The sequence below is a fragment of the Temnothorax curvispinosus genome, unplaced genomic scaffold, assembly GCF_003070985.1.
Source record: "Temnothorax curvispinosus isolate PA1 unplaced genomic scaffold, ASM307098v1 QBEX01002412.1, whole genome shotgun sequence".
Classification (NCBI taxonomy): Eukaryota; Metazoa; Arthropoda; class Insecta; order Hymenoptera; family Formicidae; genus Temnothorax; species Temnothorax curvispinosus.
The window spans coordinates 117,879-139,769 of record NW_020212192.1 but is presented as its reverse complement, the minus strand read 5'-3'; the positions used below and the strand labels follow the sequence as shown (position 1 = coordinate 139,769).

At 33.8% G+C, this 21,891-nt stretch overlaps 4 protein-coding genes across 13 annotated transcripts in view; 2 read left to right on the top strand and 2 right to left on the bottom strand.

Moving 5' to 3' along the window:
* Positions 1–69: 69 nt before the first annotated feature.
* On the bottom strand, positions 70–5,072 carry LOC112451600 (serine protease snake-like). 2 transcript variants are annotated; one of them, XM_025011307.1, is made up of 5 exons: positions 4,903–5,072; positions 2,985–3,185; positions 1,785–2,056; positions 1,079–1,374; positions 70–684 (listed from the first exon to the last, which is right to left on the bottom strand). In XM_025011307.1, the coding sequence occupies exons 1-5, from the start codon at positions 4,988–4,990 to the stop codon at positions 390–392; spliced, it is 1,152 nt and encodes a 383-aa protein (XP_024867075.1). In that variant the 5' UTR covers positions 4,991–5,072; the 3' UTR covers positions 70–389. The 2 variants fall into 2 exon arrangements, with proteins under 2 accessions (XP_024867075.1, XP_024867076.1); XM_025011308.1 differs by having other exon boundaries at positions 2,985–3,182.
* A 1,464-nt stretch (positions 5,073–6,536) lies between these two features.
* LOC112451602 (MIP18 family protein galla-1) lies at positions 6,537–7,608 on the bottom strand. 2 transcript variants are annotated; one of them, XM_025011311.1, is made up of 4 exons: positions 7,467–7,605; positions 7,269–7,395; positions 6,813–7,076; positions 6,537–6,738 (listed from the first exon to the last, which is right to left on the bottom strand). In XM_025011311.1, exons 2-4 carry the CDS (start codon positions 7,345–7,347, stop codon positions 6,638–6,640), a joined length of 444 nt encoding a protein of 147 aa, XP_024867079.1. In that variant the 5' UTR covers positions 7,348–7,395; positions 7,467–7,605; the 3' UTR covers positions 6,537–6,637. The 2 variants fall into 2 exon arrangements, with proteins under 2 accessions (XP_024867079.1, XP_024867078.1); XM_025011310.1 differs by having other exon boundaries at positions 7,269–7,608.
* Positions 7,609–7,746: 138 nt separating this feature from the next.
* LOC112451601 (2-oxoglutarate and iron-dependent oxygenase domain-containing protein 3-like) lies at positions 7,747–9,807 on the top strand. Its single transcript, XM_025011309.1, has 5 exons — positions 7,747–8,028; positions 8,287–8,724; positions 9,049–9,202; positions 9,294–9,420; positions 9,493–9,807. The coding sequence occupies exons 1-5, from the start codon at positions 7,925–7,927 to the stop codon at positions 9,639–9,641; spliced, it is 972 nt and encodes a 323-aa protein (XP_024867077.1). The 5' UTR covers positions 7,747–7,924; the 3' UTR covers positions 9,642–9,807.
* Positions 9,808–10,713: 906 nt separating this feature from the next.
* LOC112451596 (calcium-binding mitochondrial carrier protein Aralar1) overlaps positions 10,714–21,891 on the top strand; it is a 17,112-nt gene continuing 5,934 nt past the window's right edge. For 3 of the 8 annotated variants that reach the window (XR_003040388.1, XM_025011296.1, XM_025011300.1), the window contains exons 1-9: positions 10,761–11,025; positions 18,524–18,580; positions 19,099–19,241; positions 19,804–19,919; positions 20,021–20,160; positions 20,495–20,641; positions 20,906–21,047; positions 21,308–21,401; positions 21,809–21,844. Coding sequence is in view for 7 of the 8 variants with exons in the window: in XM_025011296.1 (XP_024867064.1) it covers positions 10,984–11,025; positions 18,524–18,580; positions 19,099–19,241; positions 19,804–19,919; positions 20,021–20,160; positions 20,495–20,641; positions 20,906–21,047; positions 21,308–21,401; positions 21,809–21,844 (917 nt within the window). In the remaining variant the exon portion in view is untranslated. The other 5 variants (XM_025011297.1, XM_025011301.1, XM_025011302.1 and 2 more) reach the window with 5 other exon arrangements.

Below are 21,891 nucleotides of genomic sequence, written 5' to 3'. Positions count from 1 at the left end.
TGAACAATTTGAACGTTGCCGATTTGTTTTCACAAACAAGTTTTTTTTCAGAATAGAGAGAAAGAAAAATAAGCTGAATATTCACGTTTTATTGAAGCACGTATACATACAGAATGATATATATTATTTGAGAGAGCAGAATCATACGTATAAAAGTATAAAATTCGCTAAAGCGCATTTTGTAAGATATAAGGAATTGAAAAAATAAATGCTGCGTAGACTGAGTATACGAAAAGCTTCAGACTAGATATCGTAATAACGCCACTACTACCACAAGTCGCTTTAGAGTATCTAAATCGCGTCACGTCACGTCGATCATTGATCGCTAAGTGATCATTGATCACTGCACGGAAAGTCTCGACACATCGAGTCGAAAACCGATCCATCTATCATTCGTCGATCATTTCCGGCCAGACTTCCTTCTCGATCCATTCCAGAAAGGAATATACCGCTGTATATACTCCCGGTATAGAACCTCCGCAATTTTGGCCGAAAGCCGTGATTCCCACAATGCTACAACCAGACTCGGTGAGCATTAACAAGGGCCCGCCGCTATCTCCGTGACAAGCGTCCGACCTTCTTGTGACGTTGGTATCCAATACGCACAGCATACTTTCGTCCAAACCGCGGGGTAACTTGCCGAAACCATTGAACGATTTCGCGCACGATTCCCTGTCTACGAGGCTGGAAATTGGAGCATAATTTAAATAGTATGTAAATCGCGGGGATCTTGCGTTATACAAAGATATATTTATACAGATATACAAGAATATATGCACACGTATATTTCGTCAATCGCTAAAATTTTATTAATTAACTTTGGCTACGTACAAATCGGACTTTACTCCTTTTTTTTATCTATAAATAATTATACGTAAAGGTGATTTTTTTATCGCAAGATATGTACAAAACCGCAAAGATACTAGCTCGAAGTCAAATAAGAAATTTGGTTTTTAGTAAAAGAATTTCAGTAAACATATGTTTGAAAAGAGTTTTCCAAAGAGTTATTGCTAAAAAATTTTGCTAAAAATAGTAAAAATGTTATGTATTATGTTTTGTATTCTCATTGTATTCTCACCTGAGACCCGGTGTCTTCATCAATTTGGTACTGCTGTCCTCGTCGAAGCTGGTAGCGCCCCAGCCAATCACGATAAACGTTAGGTTCGATCGTACATCCATGGAGTCTAAAGATTTCGTTTGGATACAGATCGGCCGTACGTTACTCGCCACGCGTACAGGCGTACTTAATTTCAAAATAGCCACGTCGTTGTAATTCACGCTGCGCTTATATTGCGGATGCGTTATTACGTTGCTTATGGGAATTCGTTGCGCATCGTCCCCAACGTTCTTCAGATCTTCGCTGCCGACTCTTACCTGTGAGAGCAAAGAAAATTTGCTATCCTAAGAACGATAGGCAAGATCTGTACATTTGATCATCGACAAAGACGGAAATTATATGTGTTATCAATTTCGTTTCTATATATATTCGCGAAATTTGAACTTGAATGTTCACTATCTGCGACATTTATGCGTCAACTCCGATCGCATGAATTAATGATACTTAATTGATACTCTTTGCGTTTATCACTCGCGGAGAAAAATTGAAAAAACTTTTCGCCCGACTAAAATATTTTTATTAATAAGTATTTTGCACGAATCTAAATCTAGTTTCTCTTATTTTTAACCTTTTCTCTTTTAAACGAAAGATTCGAATCGATCGCAGATATCTCGATAGTCAGTTCAAATATATCGCGACCTTGAACTTGGAGCTCGCTGTTACTTGCCTCTATCGGCACTTTCTCCTGTATATTATTGACGCAGTGAGCAGCGGTTAACACATATTGCGAGGAAATTAACGTGCCACCGCAGTTGTACTTGATAGCTTCCGAATTGTCGTCGTTCTTATCTTCGTTCTCGTACCCCAAAGCGACCATGTACGGGAATTCCCCGTGTTCGGTCTGCGTGCCGCCAAATATGTTGAACTGCACTTCAGCCGTAACCGTGCCCCTCCTCACCTTACCGTTGGCTCCAATCTCGTTCTCGTACTGGCGACATGCTAAAAATCCAAGCGCACCGACGTCCGTTAAAAACCATCTCTTTTGCATTTTAAATTAAAGAACACAATCAATCAATTAGTCTAACACCGTTAACGCGAAACCGACCTGTTCGGATCTAATATGGAACCGGAACCGTAACCGTAACCGTAACCGTGACCGTAAAGCCATGAAGATTGTTACGTCACCGTGCGCGTCTCCACTTCAAGGCCGTTCATTATTTAAACGAGATTCTCGGAAACGATGATCGTGCAATTTGCGCACGCGCGCATGTTACTATAGGTACATACATGTACATTAAAACAGTGATAAATATATGATAAAAATTAAAATAGCTTTGTTGTTGACGTTTAAATGGACGCGTTTGTGTAAATACTTTGGTATTTCAGCAATATCTTAAAATCGTATACAAAGTGACATAAACACGCTATAGTGCATGACAAAACATATCGACGTTGGATTTTGTCTTCATTTGGATGAAGAAAATAAGAGCCATTATCAAAAGTTATAGCAGCTAGTTGAAAAACCTGTTTCTGAATAAAGATAGAATGTTAATCGATAGCGATTTCGTGGATGCGGAGTATAATTATCATTCGTCGATCGGCTTTCTCGTCGCTCGTCTCTTTATTATTTCAAAACAAAAAGATATCTCTCGGTCGAGTGGCACAGTAATTTGTAAAACCAAGCGATAGACTTTAGTCTGCGAAATGTATCCTAAATGTAGGGGTTGATTGGGCGTAAAAAAATTAAAAACGAGTCAATTCATGAAATTTTAAGAGAATAATTTTAGCGCGTAACTCAGTCAGCACGAAATGCGTTGTAAATATCTGTAGAAATGAAATTCCGTCGCAATTCTTTAGTTTTCGGATCACCATAAAACGGTTATTCTACTATAAAAAAAAAAAACCAGAAAAGGGACATCATATATACCTATCTCTGCTGGTCGAAGTCCTATTTTGTCCGTAATATTGAACTGACAACAAACTATTTCCGTGAAATCCTGGAAGCCGCAACGTCCCGTAGAATCCGAGCTTCTTTTACCTTCCTTTACTTCTTGCAGTCTGGATGGACATTCGTATATCTTTTTGCACACGCCTGGCCTGCCGTCCTCCGTTCTGCAGTAACTGCCTTCTGTGTGTCAACCAAAACGAGGTTACATTTCGATTTAATTGTAGGCGGGAAAGCCCATGAGGAAAAGCATGAGTCATTGAAAATAATCTAAACGCACGGCCCACACTTTTACTCGGGTTTACATACTATTTTCGAATGATAGCGTTTATTCGCACACAGGACGGTATAGAATTTGAGAAAATCCTAAACTAGAAAGATAAAAGAAAGAGAGAATATTATACCTCCCTCTCCCCCCTCTCTCTCTCTCTCATTATATAGAAATATTTTTTTTTATAGATTATTTAGCTTAAATAATTTGATCTCAAAAATTCAGATTTAAGTTTTATTTTGGAAATATTATAAAATTATAAATCAAAATACTTTAAAGATTAAATATAACAAAAATGAGTCTTGTTTGTGATACATGATATAAAATACATATATGTATATACAAGTTTCGTCTTTCTAGATTGCGAATAAATTTCACCATACGATTTAATGAAAACGATTTTCGCAATCGTGGTTGCGTAACAGATCGATAGACCAATCGATAAGCGTTGGAAAATTACGTACACACGACGACTTTTGTCGATCTTTCGTTTGAATTAATTACATGCAAGTACCGTGTCGCTGTGCGGTACTAGTAGTAGTAAAAGCATCATTGTATTTTACAGCAGCGGGGAAAAACAGTCACGTCACATACTTATAGCCGCGAATGTTGTCCGTGAATGTTGTTCGCGACACCGCAACATTAATTGGAATCAGGGAATATTTTGTAGAACTTATTGTAGAATTGCATAAACTATAATTATAAATTCTCGATAATTAATGGTATTCTGTAATGAATTTGGAGTTTATTTTTATTCAACGAAACTGCCGAGACATCAACAAATTCCCAACGACTAAACAAGGACGATATATAATTTCATATATTTCGAGTTTCGGAAGAACGAACAAATATTAAACTTATATTTCTCGATTAATTCGAATTCTAATTCGAGAGTTAATTACAAAAATATCTAATATGAATTACTGGAATGTTATCCTTCATTTTTTCGAGAGAAAAATAGACTTTAATTAAGTGGCTCATAGAATCAGTTATCAAAATTAAGATTGAGTTAGTGGATATGTATATCTCTAATATATTATAGAAAGCAAAGAAAAACTGTCGATAGTAAGTATTGAATGTAAGCACTGGATCAACATCCAATTTGTCATTTCGATTTTGCGCATATCAACATTAGAATTGGAAAAGTGCGTTATCATATAACACGAGGTGTGAATCATATCGTTTTCATAATAGAACATGAGTTAAGTAGGAAGTAAATATAAGCGTGTGTGTGTAGTTGCGATAACGATTCACCCCGAACTCCATATTATGACGTTTATCTAATCGTAACTTCAGCAGGTCAATAGCAGTTATATATTTTGCTAAAGTCGCTTCAATTTAATCGAATTATTCATAGTAATTCCCATAATGTAATAAAAACTTAATATCATCATAATGTATCAGGATTGTGTTAATCCTGGAACGCACGAGTTGTTTTCATCACGTTTTACTCGTAAACGGTAACAATAACGGTAATAACAGTAAGAAATTCTTGGTTGATATGTGTAAAAGCTCAGATATTTTTCGAACAAGTTTGAAAGAAAAATATTATTTCAAATAAAAATGTTTAATACTCTTATTAATATTTCTATTGACTAAATGTATTTAATATTCACATATATTTTATACCGTAAAGTTCCTCTTGCATTGGTAAGCCATGCGTAAAAAACTTGAACAAAAGGACGATGAGAATCGAGAAGGGCAAGCTAAAGTCCATCTTGAGTACACGATGATTTATAACGTTGAACACATTCACTTGACTTGGTTAAAAAAAGGATGTCCACATATATACCTGCAATCGATCTTAAAGAAAAATTGATTTACAATTTTTTAAATTTAGATTTTAGGAATTTAATTATATACCACATACACAATACACATATATAATATATAAATAATATTTTTAAACAGTTACATTTTGCATTTATACGATATTCATAGATTTATAAAAGTGTACAACTTAAAAATTTACTAAAATTAACTTAATAGATAGGAAGAAAAGATAAAGTTTGAAAATGTAACTATAAATACAAACTCAAGTTTTTAATTTAAATTACAGACTTTATATTTTTTAATGATAATAATTAATTAAAGATTCTTACAGAGGAATTTTTTCTTTGCACTTCAAGTGGTTCACTCCTTAAAGAGATCGCTTATTTTCAAAGACATTCGATGATATTTTCTTCCAGAAACTTTAACTCTGACGATGTAAGAGAGAAAACAATATTTGTGCGCGATGCACTGCCCGATTCGCGGCTCGAGGCTCGAGACTGCTCGAGACTCGATTGACGACTCGACTGACGACTGACGCCACGCGATGCGAATGTGATCCGGTATAGTCATTGCAGAAGCGGTAAAAATGTGTAGAAGCACGGACGCCCGCATCAAAGCGGCAGCTTTGATCACTATCGTATATTGCGCGCAACGCTGCATAAATCACGCGACGTTCCGCGAACGTTGCACGTGTGGTTTGCCCAATTTGTAATTATTCACTGTTCTCTACAGTGTAGTACATATAGCACGTATATTATATTACGCATGTAAAATGTCCATGCATCACGTGTGAATCGTGTGATGCATTCATTCGCGAGCATTCCCCTCTGCGACGCATTATTTAGAATCGTTAGAATAGTGAATGATTAGTGAGAATTGGTTTTAAAAATAAGGAGCAGATATCGAGTACACTTTGTTAAAAATTATTTTATGCAAATTATATGTATCTCCTCTTTTATACTTTATTTGTAAAAGAAAATATTTTTTAAATTTTTCAAGAAATATTAATTTCTTTTACGATTTTTTTTTTTTAAATATATTTTTGGTACTTTATTCATATTTTAGTCATTTTAGTAATTTACATTAATTATTAAATGTAATTTGATAAAAAAACTTAAAACAAAGTTATTTATTATTATAAGCATTAAAGAAAATTTTTTAAATATTACCAATGATACGAAATAATTAAATTGTTTTATTCTACTAGGCCTAATCGCTATTCTAATTTAGATCGTTCGTATATATTACGTGTAGGATTTCATGCCGACAAAATTTTTATTACTTTTCCGTAAGATGAATATTTCTGTAATTATATAATGGATTATAATTATTCATCTCTCTTTTTCAGACATACATCTCTATTAGAAGAACGCAAGATTGCGATTATCAAGTACCAAAAATTTAATTTGCAATGATTGCAAATGATTTCTATTGAAAGTGCTTCATTGGAACTGTCCGCGAGATGAATTGGACTTAATTATACGCCAGTATACACAAAATACATTATTTATTTACACAATATAACATACTAGATAAAAATTGTATTTCGAAAAAATTTCCGAAAGGAGTAGTACCTATATATCACGAAACGCTAATAATCCTCTTCCAGGATGCATTTTTCCACCAGTTCCCGTAAGTTTGGATTTTCCATCGCAGCCGCTATACGTTCCTTGTCATTAATTTGTTTATTAACTGTAATTTAATAGGTAATTTAATTAAAAACAAGAGCTATGTGTGTTTCAGTGCTGAAGGAGATGCGTACGTACTTTCCTGTTCAGTGGAATGTGCACCTTTCTTGATATAGATATCTAATTTAAATAACGCCGATAAATGACGTTCTAATTTAATGCGGATGCATAATCCTATGAGGGTTGCCAATGAACAGTGAGGCACTGTAGGATTAAACTCAACACGAATCACAGAAACTCCTGCAGGCGTGCTGTGGCAGACTTTTATGCAATCTTCGTAGACAACGTCCAATTGCTCCAAGGTTTGTGGTTTCTCAGGATCCTTGATCGTCCTTAATAAATCTGAAAAGCAACGAAACATTGTCGAGTGAATATACAGAATCGACAGAATCTGCACCTGAAAAATGTCAGTAATTGATCGAGCGTTTTAAGTTTTAATAAGCTTAACAATAAGGAACAAGACATTTGTAAATGTCGCGCACCGTCTCTCTGACATTGGCGCGATACAAGACACAAATAGAGCGCAAAACTTGCCGTAAACGGATTCTTTTAATTCGGTATCCGTCTTTAACATTTGATTATTCGTTGTCAAGAGATCCTCTGCCGTTCCCATGACTGCCTCCGGCAGTATACCATCCTTTATCTTTCCGCCAATTGATAACTTTCGGAAAAAGGATAGCATGTTTATTAACGATAATAACAAGAAAAACATAACAGCATGGTGTGAATTACGTCATCTGCATTCGCGGAGACGAGCGACGAAAGACGTCAGCGAGGATAACGCGACATTCGGAATATCATATGGCTAATGGCGTTGTGTTACACTCTCGACTCTTGGTTAGGGTCCAGGCCGTCCAGGGTCGCTGAGGGTAGTGAGGGTCGCCAAGTCATCCAACATTTTCGTATTTTATAAATTCCCCAGAAGTCTTCAAGTTTTGTTTTGCAATCCTGCCATCCTACGTCTGCGCCTGCGCGTATCGCGCGGCAACTCAATGTTTTCTTTTCTTTTTTCCAGGTTGCAAGTTGCAAGCGTCAAACGTCTCTAGATATTTATGCGTTATGATTCAGAGAAGATTGACAGACCTGACAATTTGACACTTGTATTTGACATGTATAAGAAATTGAATTAAACATAAAGACTGATAAAGGATAAAGGAGCGATCGTATATATCAGTATACAACTATACACGATGACGACGCAAGAGGTGAGGAGATTGAAGAAAAAAAGTGCGCAGAAAGAAAGTGTAGCTCAGGAGGAAAACAAAGCGGAAAAACCGAGCGAATCGGTTAAGTCGTGAGTATAAAGCTAATTTTTTTATGTTATAAATGTTTACATTACATTATCGGTCCTCCCTTTCCTATTTCAAATTTTAACATTTCCACATCTGAAAAAGATAATGATTAAATAAATAATATCCAAAATAAAAGAAGATACATACTCCGTTTCTTCCCTCTGCTGTCATTAAGAAACTATTTAATTTATAGAAGTGAAATATATTATCCATGGATATAAAAACAGCAATTAACACCGGTACTACTTTCTATCTTGTAGGAAATATGGACCTATTGTAACGTTTCCCTATCAGAGAGTATGGTCCAGATGCGTTCTGATACTTGGAGTCTTGCTAATAGTTTGGTATAATAACAGACAGGGCAAAGAAGTATATCTAGCAAAACAAAAAGACGTATTGGTAAGTCGTACACAGAACGTTGACTGCTCTATGGATTATAGAGACAAGTTAGAAAAATACCCTGGCTGTGTACCAGAAAAATGCGGCAGAGTTGTAACTGACAAACTCGTCTCGACAACAGAGGCAGATGTTTTACTGAAACTAGCAAAAAGTGGATTAGATTTGGCTGGATCTGATGGTGGCGCGAGTATCCTGGATCTTCATTCTGGCGCTCTTAGCAAGGGCCAGGGTTTTATCAATATCTATAAACAACCAGAAGCAAAGAAAATATTCAACAGCGTGGATTCAGCAATTTATAAGTATGATTTTTAATTACGTATAAATATTTTTTCATTTCATTTTTAAATTTAGAGCAAAATTATTTGTTGATGTTCCAAATTTGAGGAATGTTTATAGTAAATCAATAGTACGAGTTGTTTATCTAAACTCGCTTGTATATATCATAAATGATAAACAAATACACTTCTATCTCCTAGAATCTATATTTTTAGCCTCTGAAACATACATTTATGCAAATCATTAAAAATCATTCTACATATATCTATTTGGTATTCCATATAAAAAAAAAAAAACAAGTTATTTAATATTGTACAATGTATGTTAGGTTCTTCCTTAACTTACAGGGTAGTGAAAACGAAAATACAACATGCGGTGGCACATAATTTCGGCATAGATACAAATAAGATCTATTTAACTAAACCTACTTTCTTCTCGCGAATGACTAATAAACCTGCGAAAACCATACACGACGAATACTGGCATCCACATATCGATAAGGTTTGTTCTCGCGACGTTACGTAGCGTCTTTTATTAGTCAGGAAGCTTTGTTTTGTAATATAGAATTAAAATATAAAAATATGTATTTCAGGAAACATACGAATCGTTTCATTACACTTCATTGTTGTATTTAAGTGATTATAATAAAGACTTCGAAGGCGGTCGATTTATATTTATGGACAAAAACGATGTTAATGCTACAGTAGAACCGAGAAAAGGTAAGGCATTGTCAGTTATATAAGTTAAATTTATTCTAAGGAGATGAGACTCTAATTTATCTATATTTTCAGGCAGAGTATCAATTTTTACTTCAGGGAGCGAAAATTTACATTTAGTTGAGAAAGTGAAATCTGGTACTCGTTACGCCTTGACCGTATCTTTCACGTGCGATAAGAACGCCGCGATATCAGATCTGCGCTTTACCGAGACGTTAAATTAAGATTTTCTATCTCATTAATATTTTTCCATATTATACATAACATAGAATATAGTGTCGATGATATTTTCATTCATAAATTGTTGAATGCACAATTGAACAGTATTATAATATTATTGTAAAGAAAAATAAGTGAAGTATATATATTATTTTTGAAAATGTATTAGTAAATATAAATTAAATAATCAGAGAATTCAGAATGTTGATATATTAGATATTTTATTTATTCGATTAAATGCATGTTGTACAATTAATTAATACAATTATTTTAATGACTCACGAACCATTTTAATTGCACTTGAAAAGTTTTCATACCAAATACAAATGATTTAATCATTTTCATATAGTAATTCTTAAAAAAAGAACGTTAATTTCTGGCCAAGTATACATATACGAATGTCTTAGCCCGTATCAGACTACAGATTGGGATTGGGATTGGGATTGAAATTTTACCAATGTTACCAAATTTTACCAAGAGCAAAGTTCACTAAACTTGAGATTAGTTTTCTTTTATCTGATTGATTATAATTTCAATCCCAATCTGTAGTCTGATAAGGGCTTTAGTGCTTACATTTTTCTATGTGCTATGGCCCTTGAAGGATTTAAGCCCGGTGTCCACGATGCAAGAACTGTGTCCAAGTTTCGGTTTAAGCCAATCAACTAGCAGCTCTTACAGAAAAGTAGCAGTTTCATTGGCTTAAATCAAAACTTGGACACAGTTCTAGCATCGTGGACACCGGGCTTTATGCTAGGTCTACAATGCGAGTCGTAAAGTCGTGAGTCGTAAGAATTGACCAATCACAATCGAATTTGAGGAGAATAATCGACTGTGATTGGTCAATTCTTACGACTCACGACTTTACGACTTGCATTGTAGACCTAGCATTATGCTTATGTTTATGCGCTATGCAAGTGTGTCTGGATTGACCTTAAAGGCCATCGTATACACTGGACCAATGAGCATCGAACATAAATCCTCCGTTTACGCTCGGTCTATCTCTTGCTAAAAGTCTATGATCGCCACAAGTCGTAACGATATACAATACAAGATGGCGCTACCTGTCCGACTGATCAGACTGGAGCTTCTGATTGACATATTGCGTTTAAAGTAAGCAGGTAAACGTTTTACTGAAGTCGAACGTTCGACGATCTTGTTGCATCGGTTGCGCGCAGTTGCCGCCCCCGGAAGTGCCTGTTAAACATATGAGTGTGAGAATAGTGTATCCGGAACAAAATTATTCGTCGTCGGCTTAGCATCTTCTTATTTCTGTGGTGCTTCCGTTTCTCCCTCGAGGTCCGATTGTCGTTCGTAACAGAAAGGCTCAACGCAAACTTCTTTCTGGGAATGTTGAAGGATTCGCTTATCGTTCGAGCATCCTACCAAGAGGTGGGCAAGTTTGGCTTATTATCTTCCCCTCATTGCAAGTGGAAACGAAGAAGTGTGTATGTGTGTGTAATTGTGCGTATGCAGATGCGTACGTTGCGAATGCGTATGTCCTTTAAATTAACTACATCAAGGAGCGTGAAGAGTGATTTCGTTATTCCTCTTCGCATCTCATACCGTCTACTTACCCGAGAATAATTACCCTGAGCCCTGAGGTGATTTTTTTACACCCCAGCGTCGAAAAGAGAATGGAGCTTACAGAACATATTGAGCAAATCTATATATATATATATAATGCTCTCAAATACTAATAAATTATAGAACAAGCAATAAAAGAAATCAAGACTATTCTCGTTAAAAACTTGTCGGAAATGCATCAAGATTCGAGATTTTAGTAGACGATAAAGATTTAAAACTATTTGAGAATTTATCGAGTAGTTTTTTGTTTATTTCATAAGAATTGAAACAGGTTATATATAGTATGCTTACTTTTTTATATCGCAAGAAGTACACTACCGGCATGAACGCACACCTCACAATTTTTCGAAAAATGTTTTTTTGCTCTCATCTGTCTAAATGATAAATTTATTCGTTTTCCAATTTACTTTTTTTCTAATACGATTTTGCTTTAAAAAAATTTTTTTGAATATAGATAAATCCTAAATTGAAAATTTAACGCAGCCGCTGTCTATTGGTTTTGTAAGGCGTAAAGAATATTGTTTTTTTGCAATTTAAGGTGAGGCGTTATTAAGATAGTTTAAGCAGGAAATTCTTGAAGAAAAAAATTTCATCTTATTTCGTTTAAATTGAGATATGTATAAATGCACTTTTTTATTTTATATTGATGACAGTAACGTAAGATATCAGCTGTGAAATGAAAATGTTGAGAAACAGATTAATCTTTTGATTTTTTATCTGATTCGTTGACTCATTAAACAGCATTTCAGAGCTATCATATGAAAAATGAATGCTAAAAGCACATGAAAATCAACCAACGACTCCTTTTCCCATTTAGCTTACAAATTTGCATCTTAACAACCGTTTGCGTCATGTAACATTGTACTTCTCGGCGTTTTAATGATGAGGAAACGGGAACAATCGTGTGATATCTGCATCATATTGGAGCGAATATGGCAATGCGAATATCGATCCTAGCGTCTCTCGGCGAGGCCGGCTTGGTTTCGAGGTCACCGGGACTGAGAGCCTCACTCTCGATCTCGTTCTCGTTAAACCGTTTGACCGTACTACACCCTATGAACTACTAGTAATTACATGAAAATACATTTGTGTATTATCTAAATATCTAAATGATTGAATTTGATAAATCAAATATTATATATAAATTTGCAGAGATCAGTACACAGATCTTATATGTATGTGCGTGCGCGTGTGCTTGTGCGTGTATATTTTAGTAGCACTGTTTCAAAGTCGAGAATTTTTTGATCATACAACATATTTTTTTAACGCTTTACAATAAAAATCTCAAATATTTATACAAATAACCAAGCTTTGATTGTATTGTATATTCTGTATTTGTCTCGAAAATGAAGAGATCAAAGATTCGGAAATTCTTTATTTTGGGATAAAAGACACTTTTTGTCCACTACTGAGTTTTGTAAAAATTCCTAATGATAAATTCATAGATTTTTCACTTTATAAGAATTACTCTTGTCTCTGTTTTAAAAGATCTTTCGCAACAATACCGCGCTTAACACTTAATACCATACCTCTGTAAAATCAAATCTTTCACCGTTATTTAAAATTTATTGTTATTTATGTGTTTTATATATATATATATATATATATATATATATATAGATTCTTGATTTTAGTGTCCGAACCATTTATTAGAAAATTACTTTTATAATATAAGAAGAAAAATTATATTACATGTATTTTTGTTAATATACAACTAATTTATTTTTTACTACTTACGAGGGTCGGTACGAAAGTAATGCCTCCTAAGATTTTTCTTTCGAATCTAGCGCCATAGAAAATTATGTCAAATTCATGCAATTACAAGACCTCTGTAAAGCTTTTATCAGTTGACCTCGATTTCTATACTAAATAAACCTTAAATTTTATCAATCTTCTTTAGAAAATCAAAGAGGTGGGTATAAAGAAAATTTAGTAGAGAAAAATAGCGAACAAAATAACATATAGAAATCTAAATAATAGGAATTTTGTCAATAACACAATTATGTAACTTACTGCGAAGTTTGAAATTTTAGTGGAACACTATATACTCGAACTCGAAATACTCGTGCTCGCGATATTCAAGACGTTCCAAGATGTTTCGAGCTGTCTATAGTGTCTATTAATTCCCGAATTACATTACATAAGTTGCATGCAGACAAGATGCTCCATTCATTAATTGCGTATGATTTGCAAATATAAATAGTCTCGCAAACTCAAGTTACGCATTAGCGTTTTTAATTATGCTTATAAGACAAAATATAAATTTATGTATCGTATACATAATTATTATTTCAATAATAACAATTTGCAATAATATAGACTATAGACATGCAATATTGATGTACGATTAAATCATATAACACACGCATTACTTTTGCAATGCGAGATGTGTTGGTTCTGGTTTTATTTTAGTCTTATAATTATTTTTATTATACCATTAGAGCAAAATTTTTTGCCGAATCCAACGCTTTTATTGTCACTTATTAAAATAAACGGTAGTGATTATATATTTAGCACATTGGGTTTACAAGCAAGTTTATTTTGTACGATAACGCACATTATTACGTTGAATGTATAGAGGCCGAGTAACATTAGTCTTCTAGTTTCTCCGTCTTACACCGATTTTACTTTTTCCCTTCTCTCGTGTCTCAGTCGGATGAAAATAGTATAGCAGAAACAGGCTAAGGCCAGCGATCTAGACCGGTCAATTTTACAAATATAAAAGATGGATGAGGGTATAGAATTTAGTTCCAAAAGCAATTATTTAAAACTATGAAACTATGAACTATTAAATATCATCGAAACAGAAAATCACAGTGTTATGCTATGACGAAGATCCATACTTGTGAGTTATGGGATGAGATCCGAACATATCAGATTTATCTCAAATTGATTGAGAAAACTATTATTAACAATTATTATATGATTAAAGTCGCTTTCCCTTCCTTCGATATATAGCGTATTTCTAAGTTAACACTGCTTTAAATTGTTTATTAAACTAAATGTATTCAAATGTGTAGGTAAATAGTCGTTTATCATTTTTCTGCAGAATAAATCAGATGTTTTAAAAACACTTATCTTCTGATAAATTTATTTTCTCTTTTAATTATTAGACGATTTACCGTCGAGAGAGAGAGAGAGAGATATATATATATCGTTCGCGATAAAAATATCCAAGTATTTTCCATCTTCCTTCGTGACAACAATTAATAATACCAGTAAATGAAAGATCAATGACCCGACAAGAATATTTGGAGCTTTACCTTCAAGTATATATTTGATAAAAATGAGTGAGCACATATGTCTCGCATGCGCGTTCTTCGCACAAGTTACTAAAGCTACAAAAGCCACTAAAGAATATTGTGGACTATACTATATTTTCTATGATTTTACGAAAATGAATATCCAATCACACCGTAAAACAATCACCACGGAATATGTATCATCAGAGTGAATTCGATTGACCGCACTCTACCGATTGTACACTGGTAGGTTAAATTTTCGTGTGTGTAGCACCACGTATACTAATCTAGGTTGTTATATCTAGTCTTCATGTAACAGCTTTGCAGTCAATTTAAGCAGGTCGGGGACCCTACGATGCGGTGCTACAGACCACCTCTCCCGCGGCTCCTCTTACATACATCGCAAGCTTTTCGCGGTGAATCGCTTTTGGGTTAACGCGTCAGTAAAGTCTAGACAGTGATTCAAGTAACTCGACTGATTGCCTTTTCGTTATCGTACGGGTAGTGATAGATTGTTTGAATTTAAATTTACAATGTTACCTTTCTCACGATTTTTCTGATATATAGCAAAATATCAAGTCACGTCAAGACAGTTGTTGATGAGTATCAGTGCAATTCTGAACTACTTGATCACATATATATTCCGATATTAAATGGGTTTTCCAAAATTTACATTTCCATCTTATCATGTGTCATCAATGTGGCAACTTAAAAATTTCTGATCTTATATTTACATTTCGGACTGTTTGCCTTAAATTTAAAGAAATATTTCATTTCACTTTCAATAATACGACAGTGACTTTTAATGATATTTTTTCTGATTCAAAAAGTCATTGTTTCTATAGTTATTTTTTGTGTTTATAATTGCAGTAACTGCAGTATTTTACGCGTAACAAACGTAAATGGCAAAAAGTGTACATGAAAAATTGACTTCTAATGACGTAATATGTATGTGTATGAAAATACAGTTTCTAACAGTAAAATGAAGTATATATTGTTTGATATAAAACTGGATTTCGGAAGAGCAATAATTTAATTGCATATATATGTGTATATATACATATATATGTGTATATCACTGAAATATATAACTAACTGGAAACGTGCGCTGCTGTAAAAATTCACGGTAGGCAAGCGATATGAGAGAGAAGTCCCAAGTTCCTCTCTTCTCCTTGTCTAGCCCACAGCGTAGTTAAGAGTGGGAAGGGGATGGAGTGGGAATGAGTATAGGCCGATCAAGAAGACCAGACAAGGACAAGGTGCTCGAGACACCTTGGCATGCTCTCTCTCTCATATCGCACAGGCAGGCCTCTAGCTCGCCTTCCAGTTAGTATATATTTCAATGGTGTATGTATATATGAAAGGAAGAAAAGATGACGCAGAAGAAGAGGAATGTAGAATCCAACGAGGTCTGCACAAATTTTTATCAATCCTATACATTAATACAAAAATATATATATATATATATATTTTTAATTATTATCATTATCAGCAGTACGGTCCTATATTATATGTGAACCTTCGCTTACTTATTGGTTTCGTTACAGTTATAATTTTTATGAAAAAGACAAAGAGAGAGTTGTAAGCTCAATCTCCATTCTAAACAACTGGATTTATTTTGAAATTTATTTATTGTTATTATTTAAAGATTTCTCTCTATTCCCAAGAGACAACACAGTATCGCGATTTATCCGCAGTTATCTTAGGATTAAGTTTATGTTTCGAGTACTTTCGTTTGTATCACAATGTAAAATTTTTTCCTATTAAAAATTTTTAGTGTCAAATATGGAGGATAGTAAATTGTATACGAATCTTTTGCTTGACAAATAACTGCTCTAATATTGAACTATCACGTAAAACATCCTTGTTGCTTAAACTAATAATAATAATAATAATAATAATAATAGATGTAGGAGACTATTCTCCCGATGAAAATCCGCCTGGTCTCAGAACTTATTATGCTTTCATGTAAAATACCCTAAATAATAAAACAATAAAATAAATAAAAAAAGTACAAGGTCTTTTCTTCTTTAATCTAACTTATTTATTTAATGTAACTTAAAGAATAAACTCGTACACAAAATTTGGCGCAATATGTATGTATTTTAATCAATAAAAATGTACTCACTGAAGCGCACATAAATTTTTAATAACATAAGCAAAGATATAAGCTGCATCATTCGTGTGCAATTGATTACACGCACATTTTTATATAAAGATAACGCATGTTACACAATTCTTTTAGAATCAATACATAAAAAATAAGAAATAAAATGCACAAGAAGAAAAACCTATAGATGAAAATAAGAGGTGCCAAACACGGCAATAGAACAAGAAGCGAGAGCGAGACAAAAGAGACGAAATTAACGAGCAGGAGGGGATAGAGATATTCGTCTCCTCTCTCCCGTATCAGCAGTTAACACTCGGTCTCCTCGTGACCGCTCGTGACGTTTGTGTGGCAATCGCACCGCTCAGTACAGTCGCATTTTCGTAACTCGTCGTTTCTGCATGGCACATGTGCGTCTTACGCATGCTAAAACTTTGGAGATACCTGCAGCAAACAAGTGTGTGGTGCACGCAGCATTTCCGCTGTACGTAACTTCGCCCGATGTTGCTGCCTCTGGCCGACGATCGTCGATAACGAACAAGTGGAATTATCAGTTTAGCTTAGCAACAGCAGTAACAGTAACACCAGCAGCAGAAGCAGCAGCAGTAACAACAACAAGAACAGCAATAATAACAGCAACGGCAATAGCAATAGCAATAGCAGCATGCCGACTACGAGAGTACGTGTGTACTTGAACAAAGAAAATAGCCGTAATCTCGAATCTAAAACGTAATGTGAACAGTGCCGAATTAAATATAAGCCGAGGAAAAGACCCATTTCGAGCTTTCTGTTTTAATTTTTTCAGGCGTTATCTCTATTACGCGCGGAATGTTTCTAACTTGGTCGTCTAAAATATTTTCGTTGTTACTTGCAGGACGGAAAAACGTGTGTAAGAAAATAATTTGATTCACATTTTAATTTCTTTTTTATTCATTTTTTCATGTCATCACAGTGGCAACAAAGGCATTCAAATGTAGATCAAATTAATAAAGACTATATAGTTTCTGTACACAGGTTTCTTATAATCTTTTCCTTGTCTTAAATTTGTGAGAAATTCTCAAGTACAAGCTGTACAAGTAATTAAGTAAATATGTGTAATACGCTCCTTCTCGGCTGTAAATTTGCATTCTTAATCTCGAAATAATGAACACGAGCTTTGTTGTGTAATTGGAATATCGTCAATTGACGTCACGATTATTTTTTAATCACCCAACATGCGTGAATCTTATATGAGCAATAAGACTGAAGAGATTAGTCAAACAACTAACATTCCTGCGATCGTTATGTCAACAATCGTAATTGATCTAACGTATTGTATTAAATTTGCGTGCTGACTCTAATCGATTCTTTTCTCTTCTCTCTATCACGATTTTTATATCGAACGCTTTTGTTCGTTTTTTCTGTCGACGTTGCGTACCCTTAACTTGATTTCCAAATCGTCAAGAAGGAAGAGGAAAAGGCGGTCGACCTCGCGCCCAGACAGGTTATCGTTTTCAAGCACGTTACGTTAGCAAGCACGCGCGACGTTTACACAACAGACACAACTGCATTGGGCGTTCATTATCTTTCCCTATATATACCACAGATTCTCAAGCGTCTTACGTAAATCATTATACGTGTCTTATTATAGGGCTAACTGCTCTATTTTTCGAGATATACAGTGTTAATTATAACCCTTTCGGTACGGAGAGTCAGTCACTGTTCATACGTTTATACGCATCTATTTTTCTACTTACACAAAGTGGAGTTATTACAAAATCATTATACCGCTCGCTGCAGCCGAGCAACTGGAAATGTTAAATTGAAATGTTTCTGTTAATAACTTTTTTTAAATGTTTTTTCTCTCTCCGGCCGCTCCGTGTACCAAAAGGGTTAAAAAATATATATTTTTAAGCAACAATAAAATGCAATAAATATTGAATATATCATTCATCTTTTGTGTGTCATATTACAGGGTTCCGGGTACTTGAAGCGTGCGAATACTGAACGCCTCCATGAAATTTTTAATCAGGTAAACAAACGAAAAATGCTTGTTAAACGAAAAAATAAGTTATTAGGAATATGCTTAAATTTTTCTAGCGATTTTTACAAAAATATTTAAACAATTTAAAAAATTTACCATTATCTTTGATGAAATATTAAATATTTTTTTCTTTTTCTCTCGACCAGTTTATGCGCTATTTTTCTGAAGATATATCCCGTCGTTAGAAATTATTCAAGTTTTAAAAAAGTAAATTAAAATCATTGAAAATTCCGCGTATATCTGCAACATTTTACATTGTTATCTTAAAACTCAATATTTGCAATATCATTTGTATTAGATATATTATATTCTTATTTCTTTGAATTTCTCTTGAAAATACCTGCATAGAATTAATTTATTCAATTTCTTGATTATTTTCAATTACTTGTAGTAAATAATTGTTTTAATTTTTATAAGTTTATATTATTAATATCTGTTGTGTGTATGTGTGTGTGTAAGTTTGTATATATGTGTAGTAAGTCAATACTTTTTTCGTGATTTTACAGTACGCTTCGCAAGAAAAGAATGGCGAGAGGTTCATGACTGCGTCTGATTTTGTACGCAGTTATCTTGGCCTTTACACAGATGCCGATTATAATCCCGATTCTGTCAATTTACTTGCTGGTATTGTCGACACTAGCAAAGATGGGTAAGTCACATACTGACGGGACATTTGAAAAAGATACTACACTATATTGTGTGTACATAGTTTGTAATACCTCATTGAAATATTAATTATTAAATACAAATATATGTAAAATTATTTTTCCTAACGCGAGCGTGAAATGGGCCGCTTTTCGCGTTTGTTTTGAGTGAGCAAAACGATCCATTTCGATCATTTCTCTACTAGTTGAAAAATGGAGCCATTTCTCAACTAGTGGAGAAATGAAATTGTAAAACAAGCGCGAAAAGCGGCCTGTTTCACGCTCTTGTTAGGAAAAATAGTATGAACAACTCGTGGGAAGAGTGGTCGAGCCCAAATGAGTGTGATGGTCGCACTCATTCAGAATCGACCACTTTTCCCACTAGTTGTACAATATACTATTTCTTTTTTACATATTCCATTAGTTTTTAAAAAATTTTTTTCTTTGTGTATGTGTGTGTGTGTGTAGAATTTGACTTGTAGCTAATTTATGATACCTATAACAAACACTTCTTACAATGGATGATAATATTAATAAATATTTATAATTGACATGATTTTATTTCAGACTTATATCATTTGCCGAATTTCAAGCATTTGAAGGTCTTCTCTGTGTACCAGATGCTCTATATAAAACAGCTTTTCAACTCTTTGATACTAATGGAAATGGAATGGTTGCATTTGGTAAAAACTATTATATAGAAATTGTTTTTTTTTTCTAAATTACCTAAATTTTTTTCTAAATGTCCCCCTTTATATGGTTGTATATTATCGCCAATCTGCAGACGAGTTCGCTGAGGTGATGCGGAAAACTGTACTGCATCAGAAAATGCCATTTCATATGGACAGTAGTTTTATAAAACTCTACTTTGGAAAGGATAAGAAAAGACTGATTACCTATGCAGAGTTTAGTCAGTTTTTGCATGTGAGTATTTTGTTCTTGATTACGGATTCGTTTGTTATTTTTGCCCAGGAAATAAGTATGACGTAACAAGTGATAATGATTATGAAATATGTACATGGTGCCGTATGTTTATTTTGTCTTTCACAGTGAGGTATAATATGCAATTTGATTGAGATATCTTGAAGATTCGTGAAGTAACGTCTATTTTGTTCCAAAATATTTTCCATATATATTACGAAATAATTTGTGCATCCTTATGTAGAAAATGATGATAATTTTAAGGAAACCGATTGTGTGATGTGTGTGCAACATGTGATGTAAATAAGATTTTATGCTAAAAATACTTTGTTTTTAGGATTTCCATGAAGAATATGCAATAGAAGCTTTTAAGAAATTTGATAAGGATGGCGCAGGTTTTATTTCAGCGTTAGACTTTCAAGACATTATGCTGAGTATTAAGAGTCACCTACTCACAAAAGATGTGAAGGATAATCTGATTGCTGTAGGTATTATCTGGAATAGAAGACTTTATAACTTTACAACTAAATCTTTATAACCACAATTCACGAAATTTGTGTGAAAATGAACACATAAATAAATTATTTAAATTACACGTGCTTGAAATATTTGCTAATTGCAAATTAATAATTATATGAGATTATAAGATTAATTTTTTTCAATTATTTTAATATAAAGTAGTATTAAAATATATTTCAACGCTTAACGCATATGGTGTTACATAATGAACTTTATTTTTATATTGTAGGCAGTTGGTGTCGGACAAAGCGGGCGGAAAGTCAGTTTTCCATACTTTATGGCATTCAATTCTCTTCTAAACAATATGGAACTTATTAAACGTATCTACTTAAATGCGACCAATGGTCATAGGTATCAAGAAGTTACCAAAGGTAATCTATTCTAAAGAAAAATGTGCAAGATATATGTTTTTTTTCTTTTTCCTTGCTGTCAATGTGTAAAAAATTGCACGAAAAAAATTAATAATCTTTTGAGTTTAATAATATAATCAATATAGTACGGGTGATAAATATGTTTAATCAGCAGCTCTTACATTAATTTCAATCACACCACAATGTTTAGTGATTTCCATTAATTAAATAGATATTGATAGAATTTATCGTCAATATTTAACCATTAACTTTTTTGTCAGAGGAATTTCTTTATTCTGCACAAATGATGTCCCAGATAACCCCATTGGAAGTAGATATCTTGTTTTATCTTTGCGATTTACTTCATCAAACTGGGTAAGTATTACCGATTCAACATTGAAATCGAAAATAGAATATTTTTTTTTTGTTGGTTGAGTGGAAGAAAATTATATGAAATAAAGCAATCGCTTTGAGCACATTGATCCTAACAAAATATTCAGGGTTTATTGATTAAAAAGCAATCCACGCTGCTCAACAAGACAAAAAAGAGAACAAGTTATGTAAAAGTATCGTTGCACCATCAAGCACATCGTCATCATCCAAATGTCAAGTATGTCTCGTTCTTGGCAATGAAAAATGACACTAATTCTAGCGATTCATTCCTAATAGCCTTATATACCTACAATGCATAATTATATATTAATTTCTAATATTTGAATAATATTGAGACATATTTCCTACACTGAAAACATTTATTTACGTGTTTACGCTGCCTGGATCAGACCTACGGAAGATGACGAGGCAGATTCGCGGCTTGGGTGCGTCTTTGTATTACAGATCATCATGTGCTATAAATATATATATC

Coding starts and splice junctions, on each gene's coding strand:
- LOC112451601 (XM_025011309.1), top strand. CDS start 7,925: ATGACGACGCAAGAGGTGAGGAGATTGAAGAAAAAAAGTGCGCAGAAA. Junction 9,203..9,293: donor GGCATCCACATATCGATAAG/GTTTGTTCTCGC, acceptor TATGTATTTCAG/GAAACATACGAATCGTTTCA. Junction 9,421..9,492: donor TACAGTAGAACCGAGAAAAG/GTAAGGCATTGT, acceptor CTATATTTTCAG/GCAGAGTATCAATTTTTACT.
- LOC112451600 (XM_025011307.1), bottom strand. CDS start 4,990: ATGGACTTTAGCTTGCCCTTCTCGATTCTCATCGTCCTTTTGTTCAAG. Junction 3,186..4,902: donor AATGCAAGAGGAACTTTACG/GTATAAAATATA, acceptor GTTGACACACAG/AAGGCAGTTACTGCAGAACG. Junction 2,057..2,984: donor ACTTCGACCAGCAGAGATAG/GTATATATGATG, acceptor TTGGATTTTTAG/CATGTCGCCAGTACGAGAAC.
- LOC112451602 (XM_025011310.1), bottom strand. CDS start 7,446: ATGTTTTTCTTGTTATTATCGTTAATAAACATGCTATCCTTTTTCCGA. Junction 7,077..7,268: donor ATTAAAAGAATCCGTTTACG/GCAAGTTTTGCG, acceptor GTTGCTTTTCAG/ATTTATTAAGGACGATCAAG. Junction 6,739..6,812: donor ACATTCCACTGAACAGGAAA/GTACGTACGCAT, acceptor ATTAAATTACAG/TTAATAAACAAATTAATGAC.